Source organism: Prionailurus viverrinus, chromosome B4 (assembly GCF_022837055.1).
Source record: "Prionailurus viverrinus isolate Anna chromosome B4, UM_Priviv_1.0, whole genome shotgun sequence".
Taxonomy (NCBI): Eukaryota; Metazoa; Chordata; class Mammalia; order Carnivora; family Felidae; genus Prionailurus; species Prionailurus viverrinus.
Window position 1 is genome coordinate 2781843 of NC_062567.1, and position 22215 is coordinate 2804057.

The following is a 22215-nucleotide window of genomic DNA, read 5'->3' on the forward strand; positions in this document are numbered from 1 at the left end:
TGAGGAGGGCCACCAGCGCTTGGCCCCTGTCCCTGGAGAGGGGTCTTCTCCCCTCTTCATTCCCTGCGCAGATCTATCTTTCTACAGAAGGGAGAGGTGCTTCTGTTTGGGATCTTTTCGTTTTCCGCCCGTTTCCAAACAAATGGACAGGACATCCTGGATGAATACATGAGGGAGAAAGGGGTGTTTCTTTTCAAGACTCAACTGAACAGCGGTGTCCCAGTTGCAATTCATGATGCAGCACAGTCTCTTCTGCGCAGTTGTTCAGTACACTACCTGCACCTGTGTGCTGTGAGGACTAAAGGGAACAGAGAGTGATATTGATGCAGCTGCTGTAACAGATTCCTTTTTTTTTTTTTTTTTTTTAGAGGACTCATTACTTCTGGGTTTTACATTATAATTCTCTACAGGAAGTTTCTCAGAAATGATGCTCCCTTTGCTTTTTGCAGAAAACGGAACTCAAGGATGAGGGGGGCAGTGGGACGAAAGTTATAGAGCAAACCAGGAGGAGAGATGAAACTAGAAGCCATGTTCTTGTCAGCAAATTGCATGAGGAAACTAATTTTTATCAGCCTTACTTCTAGAACATGGCAGAGGACTACCTTCCTTGTGGGGCAAGGAGATGGAATTTTTACCAACACCTACGGGAAAGGATAAGCCCGGTCTCCTCCACGTGGATTTAAGACCTCTTTCGCCAACGAGCCCCACTCTCTCCCACTTTTTATTCTTACTTGTCTTGGTTTCTGCTCTGTTCAGCCAGATTTATTTTCTATTCTTCTAGCAAATCTTTTTCCCGTTATTGAAAGTGCACATGATTTTGGTTTTGGTATTTGCTGGCATTAACCCTTACATTGTGTTTTGTTCTTAAACTTTTTATTTTGAAACGATCACAGCATCTTAGTCTGCTTGGGCTGCTACAACAAAATGACACAGACTGAGTGGTGCCTTAAACAACAGACATTTATTTTTCACAGTTCTGGAGTCTGGAAGTCCAAGATCAAGGTGCCTGTGTGGGCACTTCCTGGCGAGGACCCTCTTTTTGGCATGTAGGTGGCCGCCTTCTTGCTGTGTCCTCACATGGCCTTGTTCTGGTGCATGCACTTGGAGGGGGGGGATAGCTCTCTCTTCCTCTTTTTATAAGGGCACTCGTCCACTGTGGTGACCCCACCCCGATTATGTTATCTCTGCCTCATTATGTCCCAAAGGCCTCATCATTATGGGGGTTACGGCTTCAACATAGGATTTGGGGCCGGCACATTCAGTCCATACATATCAATTCACAAGATGTTAAAAACTAGTACAGGTGTCCTGTGTCCCTGTCACCTAGCTTCCCCTAATGCCTACGTCTTTTATAATTATAGAACGACACCAAAAGCAGGAGGCCAGCATTGATACAATGTGTGTGTCTAGTTCTCTGTCATTTTATCCCATGCGTAGATTTGGGTAACCACCGTGCACACAGATCCGTCCCGTCAACACAAAGCTGTCCCTTGGGATCCCCCTCTACAGTCACTGTCCTGCCTCCACTCTCCCCAGCCCCCACTGCCACTAATCTGATTTCCATCTCCACACTGCCCTTTGGAGAAGGTTACACAAGTGGACACACAGTGTGTGACCCTTGGAGACTGGCCTTTTTTCACTCCGCACAACACCCTTGCGATCCACCCAGGTTGTTTTGTAGATCGATAACCGTTCCTTCCTTTTTCTTGCTGAGTAATATTCCTTGTATGTGACTTGTCATCTTTCCTCTCTACCTGGAACTGATCCTTCTTCCCACACCGTCTTTCTCTCCTGTGAAAAACCGTCACTTCCAGCATTAACTTCTGATGAACTCCACCTGGCCCCGTGACTCCTTCACCCTCCCTCCTGGCCGTGAGCCCCCCCACATCCCGAGGCGGCACTGGGTTTGGAAGCATAGCTGTTGAACTTTTGTGGAACATCAAGGAGTAAAGGTGGATCGCCTCCAGGCAGCCCCTGAGCTGTTTCCTTATTCCCTTCTGGGGGGTTTCGTTGGCCCAGGGCTTTTCAGTGCACCCCCACACTACGAGACTGAAGCATGTCTCCTCAAAAGTCACACATCGAAGCCCTACCCCCCCATGTGAGTGAACTTGCAGGAAACAAGTAATTACGGTTAAATGAGGTCATATGGGTGGGAGCCCGATCCAATAGGATTAGAGTCCTTATAAGAGGAAACAGCAGAGAGCTCTTCGCCCGTGTGTGAGTGAAGATGTGGCAAGGAGGCACCTGCCTGCAAGGCAGGAAGAAAGCCTTCGCCAGAAACCGACCTTGCTGGACCTTGCCTTTTGACTCCCAGCCTCCGGAACTGTAAGTAAATTTGTTGGGTGAGCTCCTCAGTCTGTGATATTTTGTTACAGCAGCTGGAGCCAACCAATCCTACCTCACCTTGAGCCCACGTGTCCAGTCCGTGTACAACCCATGCAGCAACTGTAATAATGTCTCAACTTGCCTTTGCGTAAAGCAACACTGCTTCCATCCCAATCCTGATAATTTTTACTGTTGTCATCTTCTTAATTGGTTAATTTTGAAATCAGCTTTCATTTTATAGGTGTGTTGTTCAGTCATTGAAAGTGTGTTTAATGGATCATTCCGAGAGTTTTCTAGGTTTGTGGTTTCTTTGGATAACAGAAACAGAAAGCTGAGTTGAAGTGGCTCAGACTTGCAATGCCATCAGCCTTGGGCGGGGTGTCCTGGGGGGGCTCTCTCCGCACTGGACTCCTGAGGGAGGGCTGCAGAGTTGCCTCAGCATCTCAGACTCTGGACAAGTTGCCGGTCGTATTAGAGCAGGAGAAGTGGGTGCCCTTTAAATCCAGGTAGTTCATGAGAAAAAAGTAGACTTGTGAAACAAGATGGGCCTGGTAATTGTTTTTAGATTTAAAATCCACTGGGGCGCCTGGGTGGCTCAGTCAGTTAAGTGTCCAACGTCGGCTCGGGTCATGATCTCACGGTTTGTGGGTTCAAGCCTCGCGTCGGGCTCTGTGCCGACAGCTCAGAGCCTGGAGCCTGCTTCGGATTCTGTGTCTCCCTCTGTCTCTGCCCCTCCCCTGCTCACGCTCGCTCGCTCTCTCTCTCTCTCTCTCTCTCTCTCAAAAATAAATAAATGTTAAAAAAAAAACCTTAAAATCCACCGAGAGCTTCTAATGTTGAAAGGTCTTACTCTTTGCTCCCCCTTTTCAATATAAAGACAGCAAGACTGAAAATTATTTTCCTAAATGATTTTTAAAGCCAGCTGAGATAGGAGACGCTCGAATTCAACACACCTGTGCTCTTGGTCCACTTCTTTTAGATTTGCTCTCTTCCTGATCACCTCGGTGTATCTCCTTGATCCAAACAGTTGCTGGGACAGCTCAGTGAGTGCTGGTCGTTGTTATTATATGTAAGAGCACGTTGCACTACCGTGACTTATTTTTTGTACTCACACTGTGGGTGTTAATTTGCGTCCTCAACAGAAGGAAACCAGGACTCTGCCTATAACTCCAATCTTTAATGATGGCTCTCAGGTGCTGCTTAGGTCTCTTCATTGGCTTTCCCTGGGAGCTCCTGGTTCATGGCAAGTGATTCTTAGAGCCCGGTTTCCATCTGTAACACACTCAATTCTCCCCTGAGCCTGGACTGTCGTGGACCGGGGTGTGAGTCTTGCTTTGATGGCGAATTCTGCAGGGATGGTGACAGTCTGAATTCTGAGTTACAGGGTGAAAGATGCATCAGTGTTTCCAGTGGACATGGGAAGGGGATGTGATCTGCAGCATTTTAAATACTGCTGAAGGGGCCCTCTCAGGCAGTGAGCAGTGAGGGTCTCTGTGAGATGGAATGCTGTGAAATGGAGTTTGGTATAGTATCTGGGCCAGGGAACGGACTGAACAAATGGCCTGTGTGTCAAGGGCTTTGGCCAAAAACATCCCCGGTGACCAGTTCTTACTTCCAAAAGACCTACTAGAATGTCTCACAGAAGTTCTGGCTTTCACAAACCACCGGACTCCAAGCATGAAGCCACCCAGCCATAAAAGAACAACGGTTTCTCCTTCTTACTCCTCTGTCCTCTCCCTACTTTTAACCTGGTCTGGTCTGCAGCAGAGACCCAAGAGCTGGAGAGGAAGAGAACAGGACACAGTTGGCCACAACATGACCACATTCCCTTCTCCCAAAGTGAGTCGCCACCAGCCCTGAATCTGACTGGAGAAGAGGGATTAAAAGTCTTGGCTTTAGAGATCTGGTTGACTTGCTGACTTCTTTCATGGGCTGAACAGTTTTACCTTCTTAACTGAGACCGTGTTTTATGGCCTAGGGGTGATGTGAGGTTTGTGTTTGGCTGAAGAGTTGTGCATTCTGTCCAGGTGGGAAGGGGAAGATGAACTGGACTGAGTAGGCTTAATGGGCATGATGGGAAACCAAAGGCTGAGTTTTAAGCTACAAACTGGGCTTGTCAGTGGGCCAATTTCCTCTCAAAGTAAGGGTTTCAAGAGTCATGGAACTGGTTCCTGGGCATTTCTTATGTAAACCAGGCACACGAACGTTTATCTTCTCATTTTGGTATCTAACGTCCATCCTACTGGTGCCTCAGTTGAAATACATGGTGAGAATCCCATTTAAATCCAGTTCAATATGACTATTGTTTACCAAGTATAAGTCAGAACCTAGAAATGAATGGGAAAACCGATCAGAATACCCAATACTAATTCTACAGAGTCTCCTTGGCTTCACTTCTTACCTTCACCAAAAGATCCTTCGCCTCTTTCTCAAGCCATCGGGGGTAAAAGGGATTGTCCATGCGGATGGAGTGGAAAAGCTCCTCTTCATCTTGCCCGTGGAAAGGTGACTGCCCAATCAGCATCTCATAGAGGAGAACACCGAAGGACCACCAGTCAACAGAATGGTTGTATTTCTGGCCCAGCAAGATCTGTGTGACCAACAGGCAGAGGCATAATTAATGAACACGAGGTGGATGAGCGAAAACCCTGCTTGAACTTTTCAAGGCCACCGGTAAATAGTCGATGGTGATGACCGTATGTGGTTTTAACACTGATCACACTGAAAACTGTAGCTTTTGAGATGCTGACGGCAGAAATGAGTGAACAGTGCCCAAACTGAGCAAAGAGTTTTTGGTTTTAATGTCTCCTTCCCCTGTGGCCTTAAGAGCAACCACTGGCCTGTGCCGTTAGCCTTCATTTTCCCACCTGTGATGTGAGGACTTGGGTAGTCGATTCAGACCTAAGAAAGCTGGTGTGTGTGTGTGTGTGTGTGTGTATGCATGCTGTTCTGTGACTAAACCAAACCCATGTGTTTTACTGAAGTCTGTCCTGAGACTTTGCATAAACTTTCAGTAGGTAATCACACCTCCAAAGAGGTCATCTCCCTAAATCCATCCCGTAAAGCCTCTCTGGCCACAGTTGTACAACTAAGGTGTCCCATCTGTGGTCGCCATTAAAGAGTCAGAATTAGTGAGTGTGCTGAGAGAGACCAGGATAGCAGACTTCAGTTCCAGAAATTCTCTCTCTTAGAGTGATGTGCAGCTTAACAGCAGTGCTTTGAGTAGAACTGGTCTGGTCTGTCCTTTAGGGAAGTGGATTTAAAGTCTGGGATCTCACCTAACTTTTATTTTTCTAAAAAAGATTAAGCAGGGGAGAGGCAGAGAAAGGGGTGGGGGAGAGAATCAAGCAGGCTCTGCACTGTCAGCACAGAGCCTGACCAGGGCGGGTGGGGGGGGGGTAGGGGGGGGCTCAAACTCAACAAACCACGAGATCATGACGTAAGTTGAAACCCAGAGTTGGATGCTTAACCAACTGAGCCACCCAGGCGCCCTCCACCTAACGTTTAAAAAGATTTCTACCCTTTCATCCATCTACTCTCCTGGCAGAAAAGACTGTATTCTGGGCTTTCAGTGGCTTCCTTGTTGAATGTTGAAAGGTAGAGAGTGTACCTGTGACTCTTGTCATCCTAGCAAACCAAGCTGTGACATTTTCCAATGCCATGTGTGAGGTCCATCAGTGGCTGAATGGATAAGCGATGTGATCTATACATACAGCGGAATATTATTCAGCCTTAAAACAATGAAATCCTGACACGTGATCCAACCTAGATAAACCTTGAGGACATTGTGCTAAATGAAAGAAGCCAGGCTTGAAAAGACAAATACTGTATGAATTCACTTGTATGAGGTCCCTAGAAGTGTCTGATTTATAAGGACAGAAAGTGGGACAGTGGTTGCTGAGGGTTTGGGGAAAATGGGTGGTTGTTTAATGGCTATCGAGTTTCAGTTGTGCCTGATTAAAAAAAAAAATTCCAGAGATTCGTTGCACAACAATGCGAATATACTTAACACGACTGAATAACACTCTTAGAATGGTTAGATGGTATATTCCATGGTATGTATATTTTAAAATGAAAACCAGTACACAGCAGGAACACAGTAACAATCTGTTAAATGGCGAAGACAAGAAAACCCTTGTGTCTCATGCCTGCTGCTCCCAGGATGGGGGTGGGGACAAGATGCTTTATTATCAAAATGGAGAAAGTGAGGATAGTATTGAAGCGCTAAATTAAAAAGCGAGGCTGGGACCCTCTGGAGATGGCCATCCTTTCCACGCTGGCTGCATTTTAAGACCTAGCTCAGTCCCCTGTGTGTGAGCACATACACGTAAACACACAGGTCATTTTACTATTAGAGGTCTCCGTTTGAAATGGAATGTCTTCTTACATGGGCCTGTGGAATATATGGTACAGTTGCAGCAATGGCGGCCTTAGGAAAGAAAAAGGATGTTACGTTCTAGACATTGTAGCATTTCTAGTAAAGCTGCATGTCTCAATGCTGGTGATCCTTTGATACAGTGGGCTAGTGTGCATGTCTGCTGTCTCTGAACGCCACCCCACTCCACGTCTGTCCTTGGGGAATGAGCTACGTGTGGTCTGAGGCTCAGGAATATGGTGGAAGTGTCTCCCAACACAACAGTTGATAAACCACGACGAAACTGTGATGGCCATACAAAATGTTGTGGGTTCTACTTCTGGCTTAGTCCCCCTAATGTATAGTTTGGGGCAGATTCCTTCACCCTCTCTGGGTCTCATTTGTTAAAAAAAAAAGTGGTGATAACATCTGGCTGACTTACTACTGGGTTATTGTGCGAATCCAGTGAAAAGCAGGGAACATGCAGTGCTTTGTCCTATGGAAATGACTGCATGCTCTACGATAACTATCCATCCTGATCAACTGGCACCCGTTGGTGAAAATAAAGATCAAGTTGCAAACAGAATTTTGCAATCTGCCACTGACTTCCAGCATACAACTGGAGAAGATGGATTATTCCTTAGGGAAAAGTTTAAAAGTAGATACAGAGAGAGTGATAAAGATGTGTACACACACACACACACACACACACACACACACACACACACATATCTCAGTTTAGGTGAATTTGCCTCAAATGGGGACTGGTTCACACACAATTCCCAAGTTCTGTCACAAGGGGGAGCCCAAAGCAACCAGAAACTGCTCTGAGCATCCTGTCTTTCTAAACTTCATTTGGAAGGACAGATGAAAAGAAATTTGGAGGACGGGAGACAGCTGTGGTGGAAATTAAGTCTTCTAGTGCGAGGTGATGTTCATAAAGAATTCCTCGTAAGTTAGGAGGAAGAAGCAAAATGCAGAGTGACATTGCCTGAACAGAAAATTTGCAGAAGTATGCTGACATGTGTTAGGTATCTGTGTCTTATTTATAAGAATTCCTGAGGTAGGTCCTGGGACCCCTGTTTAATAAAGTACAGGGATTGGACTTCAGGAGGTTACTGTCTTATTTAAGATCTAGTTAGGGAGCTGAAGCTATGTTCTGAACCCTGCTCCTTGGGAGATTTTTGCTACATAATGTTCCTTTTATCTTTAATGTCCCATGGATTAAATCTCAACAAGGTCATGCTCACACTGTCTACATTTCTAAAGAAACTGGTAGGGAAACACTGGCTGAAGCAGCCCCTTTTTCTGTCTCAACCCCTGCTGCCTTTTTAAAAATATTCATTTTGAGAGAGAGAGAGAGAGCGAGAGAGCGAGAGAGAGAGCGCGCGAGAGTGAGCATCCCAAACAGATTCCGTAGCACAGATCCCAACAGGGCTCAATCTCACAAACTGTGAGATCATGACCTGAGCCAAAATCAAGAGTTGGATGCTTAACTGACTGAACCACCCAGGTGCCCTTGTTTCAGCCCCTGCTGCCTTCGTATGGCCTCATCCTCTTTTGTCCTGTTCCCTCCCCCCATCTTTACCCAATGAATTCAGATACTAAAGACGTTACCACTTTATGTCAGAGTCTCTCTCTCCAACGGTGAAAGTTATCATTGGCAACTGCATCCTCCTGGTAGAGCTAGTGAGTTACATCTCTATAAAGCTCACTGTGTTGGTGTGTGGTCATAGTTTACTAGGTGACCAGCCAGTCTCTTTATAGTGTTGGTCCCCAAGTGACTCCTGGTCTCTCCAGGGAGCTGCTTCCATGTATTGGAATCCCACATGGAATTACTAAGTGGCTTAGCGAGTAGGGTGTTTTACTGTTTCCCTAGTCTTGTCAAAACGGGCTTGGACCTCCGGTTACATGTTAGACCCTTGGTCCTACAACTGGAAGACACAGGGAGTCATTGAGTTTTATGTCTTAGGAGACATGGACTGGGGACATTCCCCGGCTGTAGGGAGTGCGGTCTGTATTTTTGTGTGTCATTCCTGATGCCGCTCTGAAGTGCATTTACTTCTGGAATTTGGGTTCTCCCATCAAGAGATACTGGCATCTGCCAGGTGGGCTCCATGGCCCTTGTCCTGCTCTGTGCTCCTGTGTGTTTCTAATGACTTGCCTGGTCTCACTGGCTTTCTGTTTGCCACAGAGTCGCTTCCCTAGAGATAACAACCGAATACATATAAAACCAGTACTAAGCAGCATATACTTAGAAACACAATAAGGGAAAGTTAAATTATTAAGGCTCCGAGGTAGGAGAGCACACCTGTTTTTTTAAAATATTTTTTTAAGTTTATTTTTGAGAGACAGATGCAAACACATAGAACATAAGAAAATGGCAGCAGAGAGGTCTCTCTTGCTCTCAGTACAAGTTCTTGGTCACCTACATTACAAGGAAGCTAAAAGAGTGTCCTTAGTTATGACAAGAAGTTAGCTAAAAAAAAAGATGTATCAAAGACCTTGTTTTGAATTATGGAATGATTTGAATTACAACCTCCATTGTCAACAACGAACCTTGCCTAAAATACGTATTGTAAAGTCTAAGTGATACTGTGCCTTTGTGAGCTATCCTTTCCAGCTATGATGGCCAGTGAAACCAAGAAGTAAAAATCCAATCAGACCTTTGAATCTGAGTCCTAGAGTGTTCAACCAAGATCTTAAGTTATTTAACCTCATGATTTGAACAAAGCATAAACTATCAATAAACAGAGTAAAATTTAATTACTTAAAATAATTGTAGGGGTGCTGGGTGGCTCAGTCAGTTAAGTGTCTGACTTCAGCTCAGGTCATGATCTCACAGTTCATGAGTTCAAGCCTTGTGTCGGGCTCTGTGCTGGCCGCTCAGAGCCTGGAGCCTGCTTCGGATCCTGTGTCTCCCTCTCTCTCTCTGCCCCTTCCCTGCTCATGCTCTCTCTTTCAAAAATATTTAAAAATTTTTTTTAAAAATTGTATATTTTGTTTTAATTTCAACCTGACTGTATCCTTCTATACGCATATTTTATAATATACAGACTATATTAGTTGGCAATAGTGTGTGAGATTCATATACAATATACATATACTGAGGATGCTTTTTTTTTTTAACTAATGAGGGAGCATCTCTTACAAAAATTTGGAACTATGTAGAAGGTAAACTGGCAGTTGGGTGGTGACAGAGAGGAAAGCCAGAGGGTGTCCCCAGCGTCCAGACAAGAGCTGCTCAGGGCCTGGAGTAGGGTAGCAGCCGGAGTGGGGGAAGGAACTGGAGAAGCATTGGGGGTCCAACCAAAGGGACTCACTTAGAGAATCAAGGAATAATCAAGGGTGATTCTTTTTTTTAAAACTTTTTTTTTTTCAACGTTTATTTATTTTTGGGACAGAGAGAGACAGAGCATGAACGGGGGAGGGGCAGAGAGAGAGGGAGACACAGAATCGGAAGCAGGCTCCAGGCTCTGAGCCATCAGCCCAGAGCCTGACGCGGGGCTCGAACTCACGGACCGCAAGATCGTGACCTGGCTGAAGTCGGACGCTTAACCGACTGCGCCACCCAGGCGCCCCTCAAGGGTGATTCTTAATGCAGTCACAAGATCGGGGAGGAGAAAGAATAGATGTCTCTGAGGGCTATATCTAGAACTTCTGGGTGTTTGGATAGGGGAAGGGTAAGAAGGAAAGAAAGAAAACTCAATTACTCTGGTTTTCTGGTGAGGTTAGTAGGTGGATGAGTGTTTGATTTACTAAGAAAGAGATGAAGGGAAAGGGGGTGGTGGGCGGAGCAGGTTCAACAGAGAAAGTGAGTTGGAGACCTGTTATGTTTGAGTGGCCTGTGACCGCAGAAGCAAGAAGTTTGGGCTGGCCATATTGATCTTGGAGTTATAACCATAGTCTTAAATTAATTATTGCTCATGGAGAATGTATAGTAAGAAGACAGCATGGTGGAAGGTAAGAGACAGAAGATGCAGAGAGAGAAGTCAGTCGCTAACACTAAATTCTGGAAGATGCAGAAGCAGACAGGTAAGTCAAAGGCCATAATTTCTGGTTGACCAGTGGCCAGTCTTGCATTTAAACAAGGTTCAGTCAGACATAGGGTATCAGAATGGACAAAAAAACAAGACCCATCTATTTGCTGTCTACAAGAGACTCATTTTAGACCTGAGGACACCTTCAGATTCAAAGTGAGGGGATGGAGAACTATTTATCATGCGACTGGAAGCCAAAAGAAAGCTGGCATAGCCATACTTATATCAGACAAACTAGACTTTAAATTAAAGGCTGTAACAAGAGATGAAGAAGGGCATTATATAATAATTACAGGGTCTACCCATCAGGAAGAGCTAACAATTATAAATGTCTATGTGCCGAATACGGGAGCCCCCAAATATATAAAACAATTACAAACATAAGCAACCTTATTGATAAGAACGTGGTAATTGCAGGGGACTTTAACACTCCACTTACAGAAATGGATAGGTCATCTAGACACACGGTCAATAAAGAAACAAGGGCCCTGAATGATACATTGGATCAGATGGACTTGACAGATATATTTAGAACTCTGCATCCCAAAGCAACAGCATATACTTTGATCTCGAGTGCACATGGAACATTCTCCAAGATAGATCACATACTGGGTCACAAAACAGCCCTTCATAAGTATACAAGGATTGAGATCATACCATGCATACTTTCAGACCACAATGCTATGAAGCTTGAAATCAACCACAGGAAAACATCTGGAAAACCTCCAAAAGCATGGAGGTTAAAGAACACCCTACTAAACAATGAATGGGTCAACCAGGAAATTAGACAAGAAATTAAAAAATATATGGAAACAAACAAAAATGAAAATACAACAATCCAAATGCTTCGGGATGCAATGGCAGTCCTGAGAGGAAAATACATTGCAATCCAGGCCTATCTCAAGAAACAAGAAAAATCCCAAATACAAAATCTAACAGCACACCTAAAGGAAATAGAAGCAGAACAGCAAAGAGAGCCTAAACCCAACAGAAGAAGAGAAATAATAAAGATCAGACCAGAAATAAACAATATAGAATCTAAAAAAACTGTAGAGCAGATCAATGAAACCAAGAGTTGGTTTTTTGAAAAACTAAACAAAATTGATAAACCTCTAGCCAGGCTTCTCAAAAAGAAAAGGGAGATGACCCAAATAGATAAAATCCTGAATGAAAATGGAATTATTACAACCAATCCCTCAGAGATACAAGCAATTTTCAGGGAATACTATGAAAAATTATATGGCAACAAACTGGACAACCTGGAAGAAATGGACAAATTCCTAAACATCCACACGCTTCCAAAACTCAATTGGGAGGAAATCGAAAGCTTGAACAGACCCATAACCAGCGAAGAAACTGAATCGGTTATCAAAAATCTCCCAACAAATAAGAGTCCAGGACCAGATGGCTTCCCAGGGGAGTTCTACCAGACATTTAAAGCAGAGATAATACCTATCCTTCTCAAGCTATTCCAAAAAATAGAAAGGGAAGGAAAACTTCCAGACTCATTCTATGAAGCCAGTATTACTTTGATTCCTAAACCAGACAGAGACCCAGTAAAAAAAAGAGAACTACAGGCCAATATCCCCGATGAATATGGATGCAAAAATTCTCAATAAGATACTAGCAAATCAAATTCAACAGCATATAAAAAGAATTATTCACCATGATCAAGTGGGATTCATTCCTGGGATGCAGGGCTGGTTCAACATTTGCAAATCAATCAACATGATACATCACATTAATAAAAGAAAAGATAAGAACCATATGATCCTGTCAATTGATGCAGAAAAGGCATTTGACAAAATTCAGCAACCTTTCTTAATAAAAACCCTCGAGAAAGTCGGGATAGAAGGAACATACTTAAACATCATAAAAGCCATTTATGAAAAGCCCACAGCTAACATCATCCTCAATGGGGAAAAACTGAGAGCATTTTCCCTGAGATCAGGAACACGACAGGGATGTTCACTCTCACCACTGTTGTTTAACATAGTGTTGGAAGTTCTAGCATCAGCAATGAGACAACAAAAGGAAATCAAAGGCATCAAAATTGGCAAAGATGAAGTTAAGCTTTTACTTTTTGCAGATGACATATTATACAAGGAAAATCCGATAGACTCCACCAGAAGTCTGCTAGAACTGATACATGAATTTAGCAAAGTTGCAGGATACAAAATCAATGTACAGAAATCAGTTGCATTCTTATACACTAATAATGAAGCAACAGAAAGACAAATAAAGAAACTGATCCCATTCACAATTGCACCAAGGAGCATAAAATACCTAGGGAAAAATCTAACCAAAGCTGTAAAAGATCTGTATGCTGAAAACTATAGAAAGCTTATGAAGGAAATTGAAGAAGATATAAAGAAATGGAAAAACATTCCATGCTCATGGATTGGAAGAATAAATATTGTCAAAATGTCAATACTACCCAAAGCTATCTACACATTCAATGCAATCCCAATCAAAATTGCACCGGCATTCCTCTTGAAGCTAGAACAAGCAATCCTAAAATTCATATGGAACCACAAAAGGCCCCGAGTACCCAAAGTAATTTTGAAGAAGACCAAAGCAGGAGGCATCATAATCCCAGACTTTAGCCTCTACTACAAAGCTGTCATCATCAAGACAGCATGGTATTGGCCCAAAAACAGACACATAGACCAATGGAATAGAATAGGAACCCCAGAACTAGACCCACAAACGTATGGCCAACTCATCTTTGACAAAGCAGGAAAGAACATCCAATGGAAAAAAGACAGTGTCTTTAACAAATGGTGCTGGGAGAACTGGACAGCAACATGCAGAAGGTTGAAACTAGACCACTTTCTCACACCATTCACAAAAATAAACTCAAAATGGATAAAGGACCTGAATGTGAGACAGGAAACCATCAAAACCCTAGAGGAGAAAGCAGGAAAAGATCTTTCTGACCTCAGTCGTAGCAATTTCTTACTTGACACATCCCCAAAGGCAAGGGAATTAAAAGCAAAAATGAATTACTGGGACCTTATGAAGATAAAAAGCTTCTGCACAGCAAAGGAAACAACCAACAAAAGTAAAAGGCAACCAATGGGATGGGAAAAGATATTTGCAAATGACATATAGGACAAAGGGCTAGTATCCAAAATCTATAAAGAGCTCACCAAACTCCACACCTGAAAAACAAATAACCCAGTGAAGAAATAGGCAGAAAACATGAATAGACACTTCTCTAAAGAAGACCTCTGGATGGCCAACAGGCACATGAAAAGATGCTCAACGTTGCTCCTCATCAGGGAAATACAAATCAAAACCACACTCAGATATCACCCCACGCCAGTCAGAGTGGCCAAAATGAACATATCAGGAGACTACAGATGCTGGCGAGGATGTGGAGAAACAGGAACCCTCTTGCACTGTTGGTGGGAATGCAAATTGGTGCAGCCGCTCTGGAAAACAGTGTGGAGGTTCCTCAAAAAATTAAAAATAGACCTACCCTATGACCCAGCAGTAGCACTGCTAGGAATTTACCCAAGGGATACAGGAGTACTGATGCATAGGGGCACTTGTACCCCAATGTTTATAGCAGCACTCTCAACAATAGCCAAATGATGGAAAGAGCCTAAATGTCCATCAACTGATGAATGGATAAAGAAATTGTGGTTTATATACACAATGGAATACTACGTGGCAATGAGAAAGAATGAAATCTGGCCCTTTGTAGCAACGTGGATGGAACTGGAGAGTGTGATGCTAAGTGAAATAAGCCATACAGAGAAAGACAGATACCATATGTTTTCACTCTTATGTGGATCCTGAGAAACTTAACAGGAACCCATGGGGGAGGGGAAGGAAAAAAAAGAGGTTAGAGTGGGAGAGAGCCAAAGCATAAGAGACTCTTAAAAACTGAGAACAAACTGAGGGTTGATGAGGGGTGGGAAGGAGGGGAGGTGGGTGATGGCTATTGAGGAGGGCACCTTTTGGGATGAGCACTGGGTGTTGTATGGAAACCAATTTGACAATAAATTTCATATATTGAAAAAAAAACAAGGTTCAGTCAAAATTAAATACCAAATAAGCACAGGACAAAGCCACATATTTCTTAAACTCAGGGCACCACAATTACGCTCTTGATGACAGACGTGCTAATTTTTGACCCGGGAAATCAGAAGTCCATCCCTATCAAACCACCATCCCCCTTTATGAATTTATTAATAGTCATTCATTCATTCTTCCCACCTGAGGGGAAGTTGTATTAGCAACTTAATGCACCAATCCCTGTGCTCAGTCATTGGATATAAAAGTGAAAAAGAATCTACGAAAAGTGAATCTACACATGAGATCACATGGCACAGAACTGGACACACATTGTACCAATATCCATTCCCTGATTTTGGTGTCGTGCCATAATTATAGGAGATGTAGCCACTGGGGGAAATGGGTGGAGGATATATATCGGTGACACTTCTGTACTATTTTTGCAACTTCTTGTGAATCTATAATGATTTCAAACTAGTACAGAGATTTTATTTTAATTTTTAAAAAATTTTTAATGTTTATTTTTGAGAGAGAGCACAAGTAGGGGAGGGGCAGAGGGAGAGGGAGACACAGAATCTGAAGCAGGCTCCAGGCTTCGAGCTGTCAGCAGAGAGCCCGACATGGGGCTCAAACCCGGAGATGGTGAGATCATGACCTGAGCCAAAGTCAGACACTTACGTGAGCCATCCAGGTGCCCCATAGTACAGAGATTTAAAAAAGTGGATAGCTTGACTTTAGAGCAATTATCCACTGGTGCATGGAGATTGAGATAAAAAGCAATGAAGAAGGTCCAGGTGTTAAGGGGGTGTCCAATCTCCCTCAGGTGGGCAGCTGGGGAGGACTCCATAACAAGGGGGGCACATGGGTAGAGTAGGAATGATGAATGCCTTCTGAGCAAATGCCATTCTTCTAAGGGCTCAGAATATGAGCACTATACCTCTCTCTCTTTTTTTTTTTTTTAACTTCCATAGGCTCACCCATTTTAGACTTACAATAACATGGGACATAAATATCTCATTTGACAGAAGAGGGGTTGTGGGTCACTAGACTCTAGCAATCTCTCCAAGGTCACACAATGGCAGCTTGGAAACCACAGTTCAGGTTTTTCTGGTCCCAAGATGAAACCACTTGACTTATTCAGGTGGGTACTTCTGAGCCTGTTCAGTGTCCACCTGGTTCTTCCCCATCATTTCCTCTGTTTGGTCTGAGTGGAGTGAATACAGTTTGAGTCTGTGGTGGGGAGGAGTCCTAGCTGAGGAGGACATGTTGAATGGGAGACCACCCCCTGCCCCTCTGCCATTCAATAATAACACAGTCCCCGTGTGCGGCTGCATTCATGAAATACTAAGAAAAACAGATACAAATACTGAAACAAACTATTTTAACTCTTCTGATTTTTTGGGACAGGAAGAAGCAGTGGCACTTGGCCAGGGATGTGTAGAGCTGGGCAGGCGCCCACGCACTCCCTTCCCACAGCACATCCGTACCTCTGGGGCAATGTAGTCCGGGGTCCCGCAGAAAGTGTTTGTCTTGGCATCTCCTAACATGTTCTCCTTGCACATTCCAAAGTCTGCTATTTTGATGTGTCCATCTTTGTCTAACAGGATATTATCAAGCTTCAGATCTCTGGAAAACACAAGCAAAGCAACATCTCACGGTGGTACATACATTTTTTGTTAGAATAGAATTGCCACGTGAGGGGCGGTCACTTGTCACATCACAGCCTGAGGTCATCAGGGGAACATGCTTGCTGGTCCTCCTCTCCCTTTCAGCCCTGTTCTTCAGTCTCCAGCTCTGCCCATGGGCTCACTGCTGTCTCCTAGGTCTTTCCTCCTTGACAAGCATCTCGTGCTCTGGGACTTCACCAATAGTCCTTCTCGGCCCAGGCCAGTCTTCTTGGGCCTGGCTCTGACAGACTTTGGTCCCCCCACCCATGCCCAGTAAAGCACTTGGTGCATCTCTGGAGCTATGTGTGGATGGCTGCATGGGTGGTGGAATGGATAATGTAATGGGTAGGTGATGGGGAGTCTCTCCAGTGTAGCATCCTTCAGTTTTAAGGGGCCTTCGAGAAACAATATTGGGATATAAAGGACAGCTAGTTGTGAAATAAATGTCTTTAGGGGTTCGTAGTTGGGAATGTGCCATAAGGTAGTATTTAATACCACACAACGCATACACCTGCCTGCTTGTGTACAAGATAGCAGTAGAGATAGCATTGACTCTTCAAGGGAATTATTGGTTGCTGCTGATTCCTCTGTCTGATTTACCAAGGGGTGCAGTTCAGTATGATCACAAAGGTAAGATACAGACCTGAGGCTCTTTATCCGAGTACCTTACTTTCATGATGAGGGAAGAAAGGCCTGAAAAACTCACTTTATGCGATTTTCCAAGTGTATCTGTTTCTTCATGGATAAATTATACTGCATCTAATTCCAAGACTAATTGAAGAAGGCTTCCCTTGACTAAGAATAATTCTAGAACTAGAACCCATCTGATGCCAGAAACCATGTCAATGAATTCCTCTTTTCTTGGAGAACCAATATCCTTGTAAAGTACCCTTCCATTTTTAGGGTAATGTGGCTGATAAGATTAAAAACAAAGCCAAATTGTGATTTGCCTCCTTGTGATTATACATAGAACACTTTATATTCTTACCCATGATAACTCTGAGTATTTGAAAAGTGACCTCAACTTTTGTCTTGTTTTACCTTCACTGAGTTAAGTCCTCCAGATGTATAAATGTGTTGGTGCAGATGTCAGGGGTACTGCTGGCTTCTGTCATGACGCCCTTGTCCGTCCCCTCTATGGCCCAGCCACTGCCCTGTTAGGTTCTGATGCTTGGTCACAGTAGCGGGTAACCGTGAACTTACTATAAACTAAAACCTCCAGGTATCTTTTCTTTTCCTATACAAATTGCCATCATACCCATTTCTTCTCATTCTGTACCTGTGAAATTGATGTTTTAAAAGATCATCCAAGTGTGGGGTGCCTGGGTGGCTCAGTGGGTTAAGCGTCCGACTCTGGGTTTCGGCTCAGGTCACAATCTCACGGTTCATGAGTTCGAGTCCCATGTTGGGCTCTGTGCTGACATTACATAGCCTGCTTGGGATTCTCTCTCTCCCCCTCGCTCTCTGCCTCTCCCCCTCTCACTCTCTCTGTCTCTTTCTCAAAATTAAACTTTAAAAAGATCATCCACATGCTAACATTTGACATCAATGACTCAATTTTTTTTCTAGTTTGTTATAGAATACCCAGTTTTCTTTTTCTTTATGTCCTCTGCCCACGAATTTCTGAACTTTCTGAAACCTATGTCTAGGATGTGTGGTCAGTGATGGCCACCACGGTCTTCCTTCTTAGCGAAGGTGACTTGGGAGAGAATAGGAACAGCTATTGTGCTTACTCTTCACTTCCTGTTAGAGAATTGGCTTAAAATTCCCTTCTCAAAGACTCTGCTCCCAAAGGGCCTTGCAAATAGCCCTGTCTCCTTCAGTTCAGGTGACTGGACTCAACTGGATGATTCAGGTTTTCTCTTTGGGGAGGTTGGGATTGTGGGAAGGCGGCCCTAATCTGTCTCGGTGGGTGACCGGTAATCAGGACTGCTAACGGATGTCCTCTAGCATGGCCTTAGTAAAGGAGAAAGCTGAAGGGGCTTGGCCAAGAGCAGAGACAGAGGCTATGTAAGTCCAAAGAGACACAGTGATGAGAGAGAGGTACCTTTGGGCTCTGATGGGTCTGCCTTCTTAGTTCCAGTTTCTCAAGGAGGCTGAGATTTCACTTAAGCCAAACTGTGGGTGATCTTTTATTGCTTGTCATCAATATTCATATCAGCCTAAAGTTCCCATCATGATTTGCTGTGCCTCTTGCTAAACTGTGAGGTTCAGGAGGGTAGAAATGTGTATTGTGTGCTATACTGTGACAGCCTTGGCAGGAGGTGAGCATGTAAAGAGCATTCAATAAATGTTTGCTGAAGGAACCATCACACACCAGGGACAGGCTCACCCACCAGGCATTATCTGTTGCAATTAACTCCTGAGGAACTGTTCCCTTCCATTGCTCTCTCCACCTTCTGCTGGAGCAAAGGAGCCAGAGAGAGTGAGCATGGGCTGCAGCTGTGTTTTGGTGGAGTGACACTATTAGCAGATGTCCCCAGAATTGACCTCTTCCATCTGGGCCAGCTTGGTTCATAATCTCCATGACCAGGGCATCATAGACCGTCCCTGTCTGACTGGGTGGCCAGGGTATCTCCAGGACATGTGAATATGTATCTCATGTTCATATCCATGTCGGTTCTGCTTCTCTCTCCTAACTCAAATGCTGTCATAACTTTCATTATCAGGATGAATATGTCTGTCTAATATGTCTGTCTTTCCTTAGGTCTTCTTCCTTGCTGTTCATTATTTTAATGAAGTACACTTTCACTGTGACTTATGAATTCCAATAAATCCAGGTCTGGATCATATTTTACTCCTAATGCTTACAGTTGCAGATTCATTTTCTAATCCACACTCTATGCAATATTGGTATCATTTTGGGTTTCTGCTACATGAAACCTATTTGCATCATTTATAGCCACATACACATGTTCCTAGAAATTTGGCTGAAGGATGGTTTGGAGGTCATCACTAGGGAACCAGACATCTAGCTGCAGTGGTATATGCAAATTATAAGGATGATGAAGATTGTATGTAATACTCGCATTGGATTTTCTTGCTCTCACATGCACTTCATCATCTGATTCTCATAGCAGCCCTTTGGTATGGAATTACTATCTTTATTCATATTTTTCTGATTGAAAGAACAGGCTCTTAAAGGTTACACAATTTATCCCAGCTCACAGGTGGGGTAAACCAACTTGGTTTGGATGCAAACCAAGGCCTTCTCTCCTACATCCTCATAAACCAAGCTGACCCAGTCTTTCTCATCGAATTGGTCCTGCTGAGAGCCAGAGTCTTCAGTGACTCAGGGTGAATTTTAATCAGTCCTAAAAATAAGTGTTCTCTGAGCCTCAGGCTAGGAAAATGAGCATCATGTTTGATTTTCATTCCACCCTCTAAGGTGAACCAAGTGTTAGGGGTTGGGAGAGAAAAGGTCATTGATGCTTTGAGAGATTAAGTCAGAATGGGAAAAGTCTAAAAGTCGTCCACGCAGAGCCAGACCTCCATGAGGGTAAGGAGTGGAGGCAGAGGAGGGATAACTGCACCTGCCACAGAATCCAATGGCCAGAGTGTTCACAGGTATGTCAGCTAATTACTCCTCACATACACCTTATAGGATACCAGGGCACCCAGAAAGGAACTTTGGAGTCCAGATCAGCTGGCGTGGCTCTCTGGTAAGCACCTGTGTGCCCCAGGGGCAGTGCGTCAGGTATAATAGAATTCAGTGGAAGCCTTTCATTCAGTTGTGTGGTCAACATAAGCAAAGCTTTTCCATTTGCAAGAGGCAGAGGGTGGGTGTCAGAAGAACTGTATTTCAAATCCCAGCTTTATTGCTAAGTTGCTCAGCCAAGCTACATCCCCTCTGAGCCTCCAGTGGCTTATCTGTAAAAGGGGTACAGTGGTGCCTGCCTTCTTTATCCCACAGGACCTTTGTTAGCATAGAATGAGGTAACCCATGTGAAAGCATTTGTAAATGGCTTCAAAAACACGGGTTGGGCCAGTGCTGTCACTGTTCAGCTATCCTCAGATAGCCTTTCAGTTCTAATAGTTCTAAGATCAGAGATTCTAGATTCTTCTCTTTCCATGTCTGGGTATTTTCCAGCTGCTTGTTTTTTACATTTAACCCAAACCAGGGCTGAGGCATCTTTTAAGATGTCACTACTTTTATAACACCAGCAGGTGGTAAATGATGTTGGCACCTGTTTCTCTACATCACTTGGCCTCATTTCTTGTGGCTGCTTAGCAAAAGCCTTTCCAATAAGGCTGGACCCATTTGTCTAATGTTTACTCCTTGACCTTCTGCTTCTGTGCCTTTTCTGGAATCACTTCTTCCATTTGCAAAGGCTTTCTCCTCCTCTAAAAAAAACCCAAAACTCTTTCTGATAGGAATTTATTTTTTTGGCAAACCCTCCCCCACTTCTGAGGCTACCATTTCCTTTCCTATTGACACCTTTAATTAGAATCTTACTCACTGGGACTGTTTTTGTTAGAGTGTGGTGCCTATGTCTTGTCATGCACTTCTACTTTATCTCCAAAAAAATGCACAATAAAAACTCAGAAAGTGTCGTCATTAGGTACCCAGGAATTGGGACTTTGGTAGCTTTTGTGTACACAGCAATGCTTAATGAAGAACCGTACATTCAGGGGTCAGTCTGTCTACATCACCAGCTGTGGGGCATTGAATGGTGGCCCCCAAAAGATAAGTTCATATTCTAACCCCTAGAACCTTGTGGATGAGACCTTCTTTGGGAGAAGGGTCTTTGTAGATGTGACTAAATTAAGGATCTTGGAATGAGATCATCTTGGATTTTCCAGGGGGTCAAGTGTCCTCCTAAGAGACATACAGGGAAGACAAAAGAGGTGCACAGAGAAGAAAAGGTCATGTGAACACAGAGGCAGACAGGAGGGATGCCCCCCAAAGCCAAGGAGCACCTGGAGCTATGAGATGCTGGAAGGGGCAAGGAAGCATTCTGCTTGAGAGCCTTGGGAAGTAGGCTAACCCTGCTGGCACCTTGACTTTGGACCTCTGACCCCTGAACTATGAGAGAATAAATTCCTGTTGGTTTAAGCCATCAAGTTTGTGGTAATTTCTATGGTATATGTATGTGTGTGTATATATATATATACACACACACACACACACACATATACACATACACATATGTGTGTGTACACATATGTGTATACACATATATGTGTATACACATATGTGTGTGTGTGTGTGTGTATATATATATATATATATATATATATATATATATATATATATAAATTTTGTGTGTGTGTGTGAACAAACCCAGAAATCATAATCCCAAGTGGTTAGAAGAAGGAAATTAATAGAATCCCCTTGTTAATTCGGTTGCCAAATGGGCAGTTCAGGTCAGTAAAGTTACAAATGGGGAGTTGAATGCTTTTTAATGCAAGACAGTCCCATTCTCCAGTACTTACTAGATGACTTCTCCTTAGCTTGAATTATTTGATGGTGTCTTTCAAGGATTCTCGAGAACTTCAGCAAATACACTACTAAATAAACCCAATATTCTTTCTTATTGGTGCATAAAAAGCCATAGAAACCATGATTTCCCATTAAGGGATGTAGTAAGAGCCCTCTACTGGGTACAATTTGTGATATTAAAGACCATTAAGGACCCTGTTGGTCCTTTCTGTTCTGTCAACTAACAAGACGAAATGCTAGAAAAAAAGCATTGTGCTATGGAGAGACAGACTATACTGGGGCATGTGGGCTTTTCTCTCACGAGGTTCCTTTGAGCTCTGATCTCTCTCTCTCTCTCTCTCTCTCTCTCTCTCTCTCTCT

General features: G+C 43.7%; 1 protein-coding gene across 1 annotated transcript in view; it reads right to left on the minus strand.

The window, feature by feature from the left end:
- The window catches only part of PRKCQ (protein kinase C theta), a 187173-nt gene that overhangs the window by 7393 nt on the left and 157565 nt on the right, over positions 1-22215 (minus strand). The window contains exons 15-16 of the mRNA XM_047867798.1: positions 16233-16371; positions 4727-4915 (exon numbers count right to left, since the gene is read on the minus strand). Of these exons, the coding sequence (XP_047723754.1) occupies positions 4727-4915; positions 16233-16371 (328 nt within the window). The remainder of the gene's footprint in view (positions 1-4726; positions 4916-16232; positions 16372-22215) is intronic.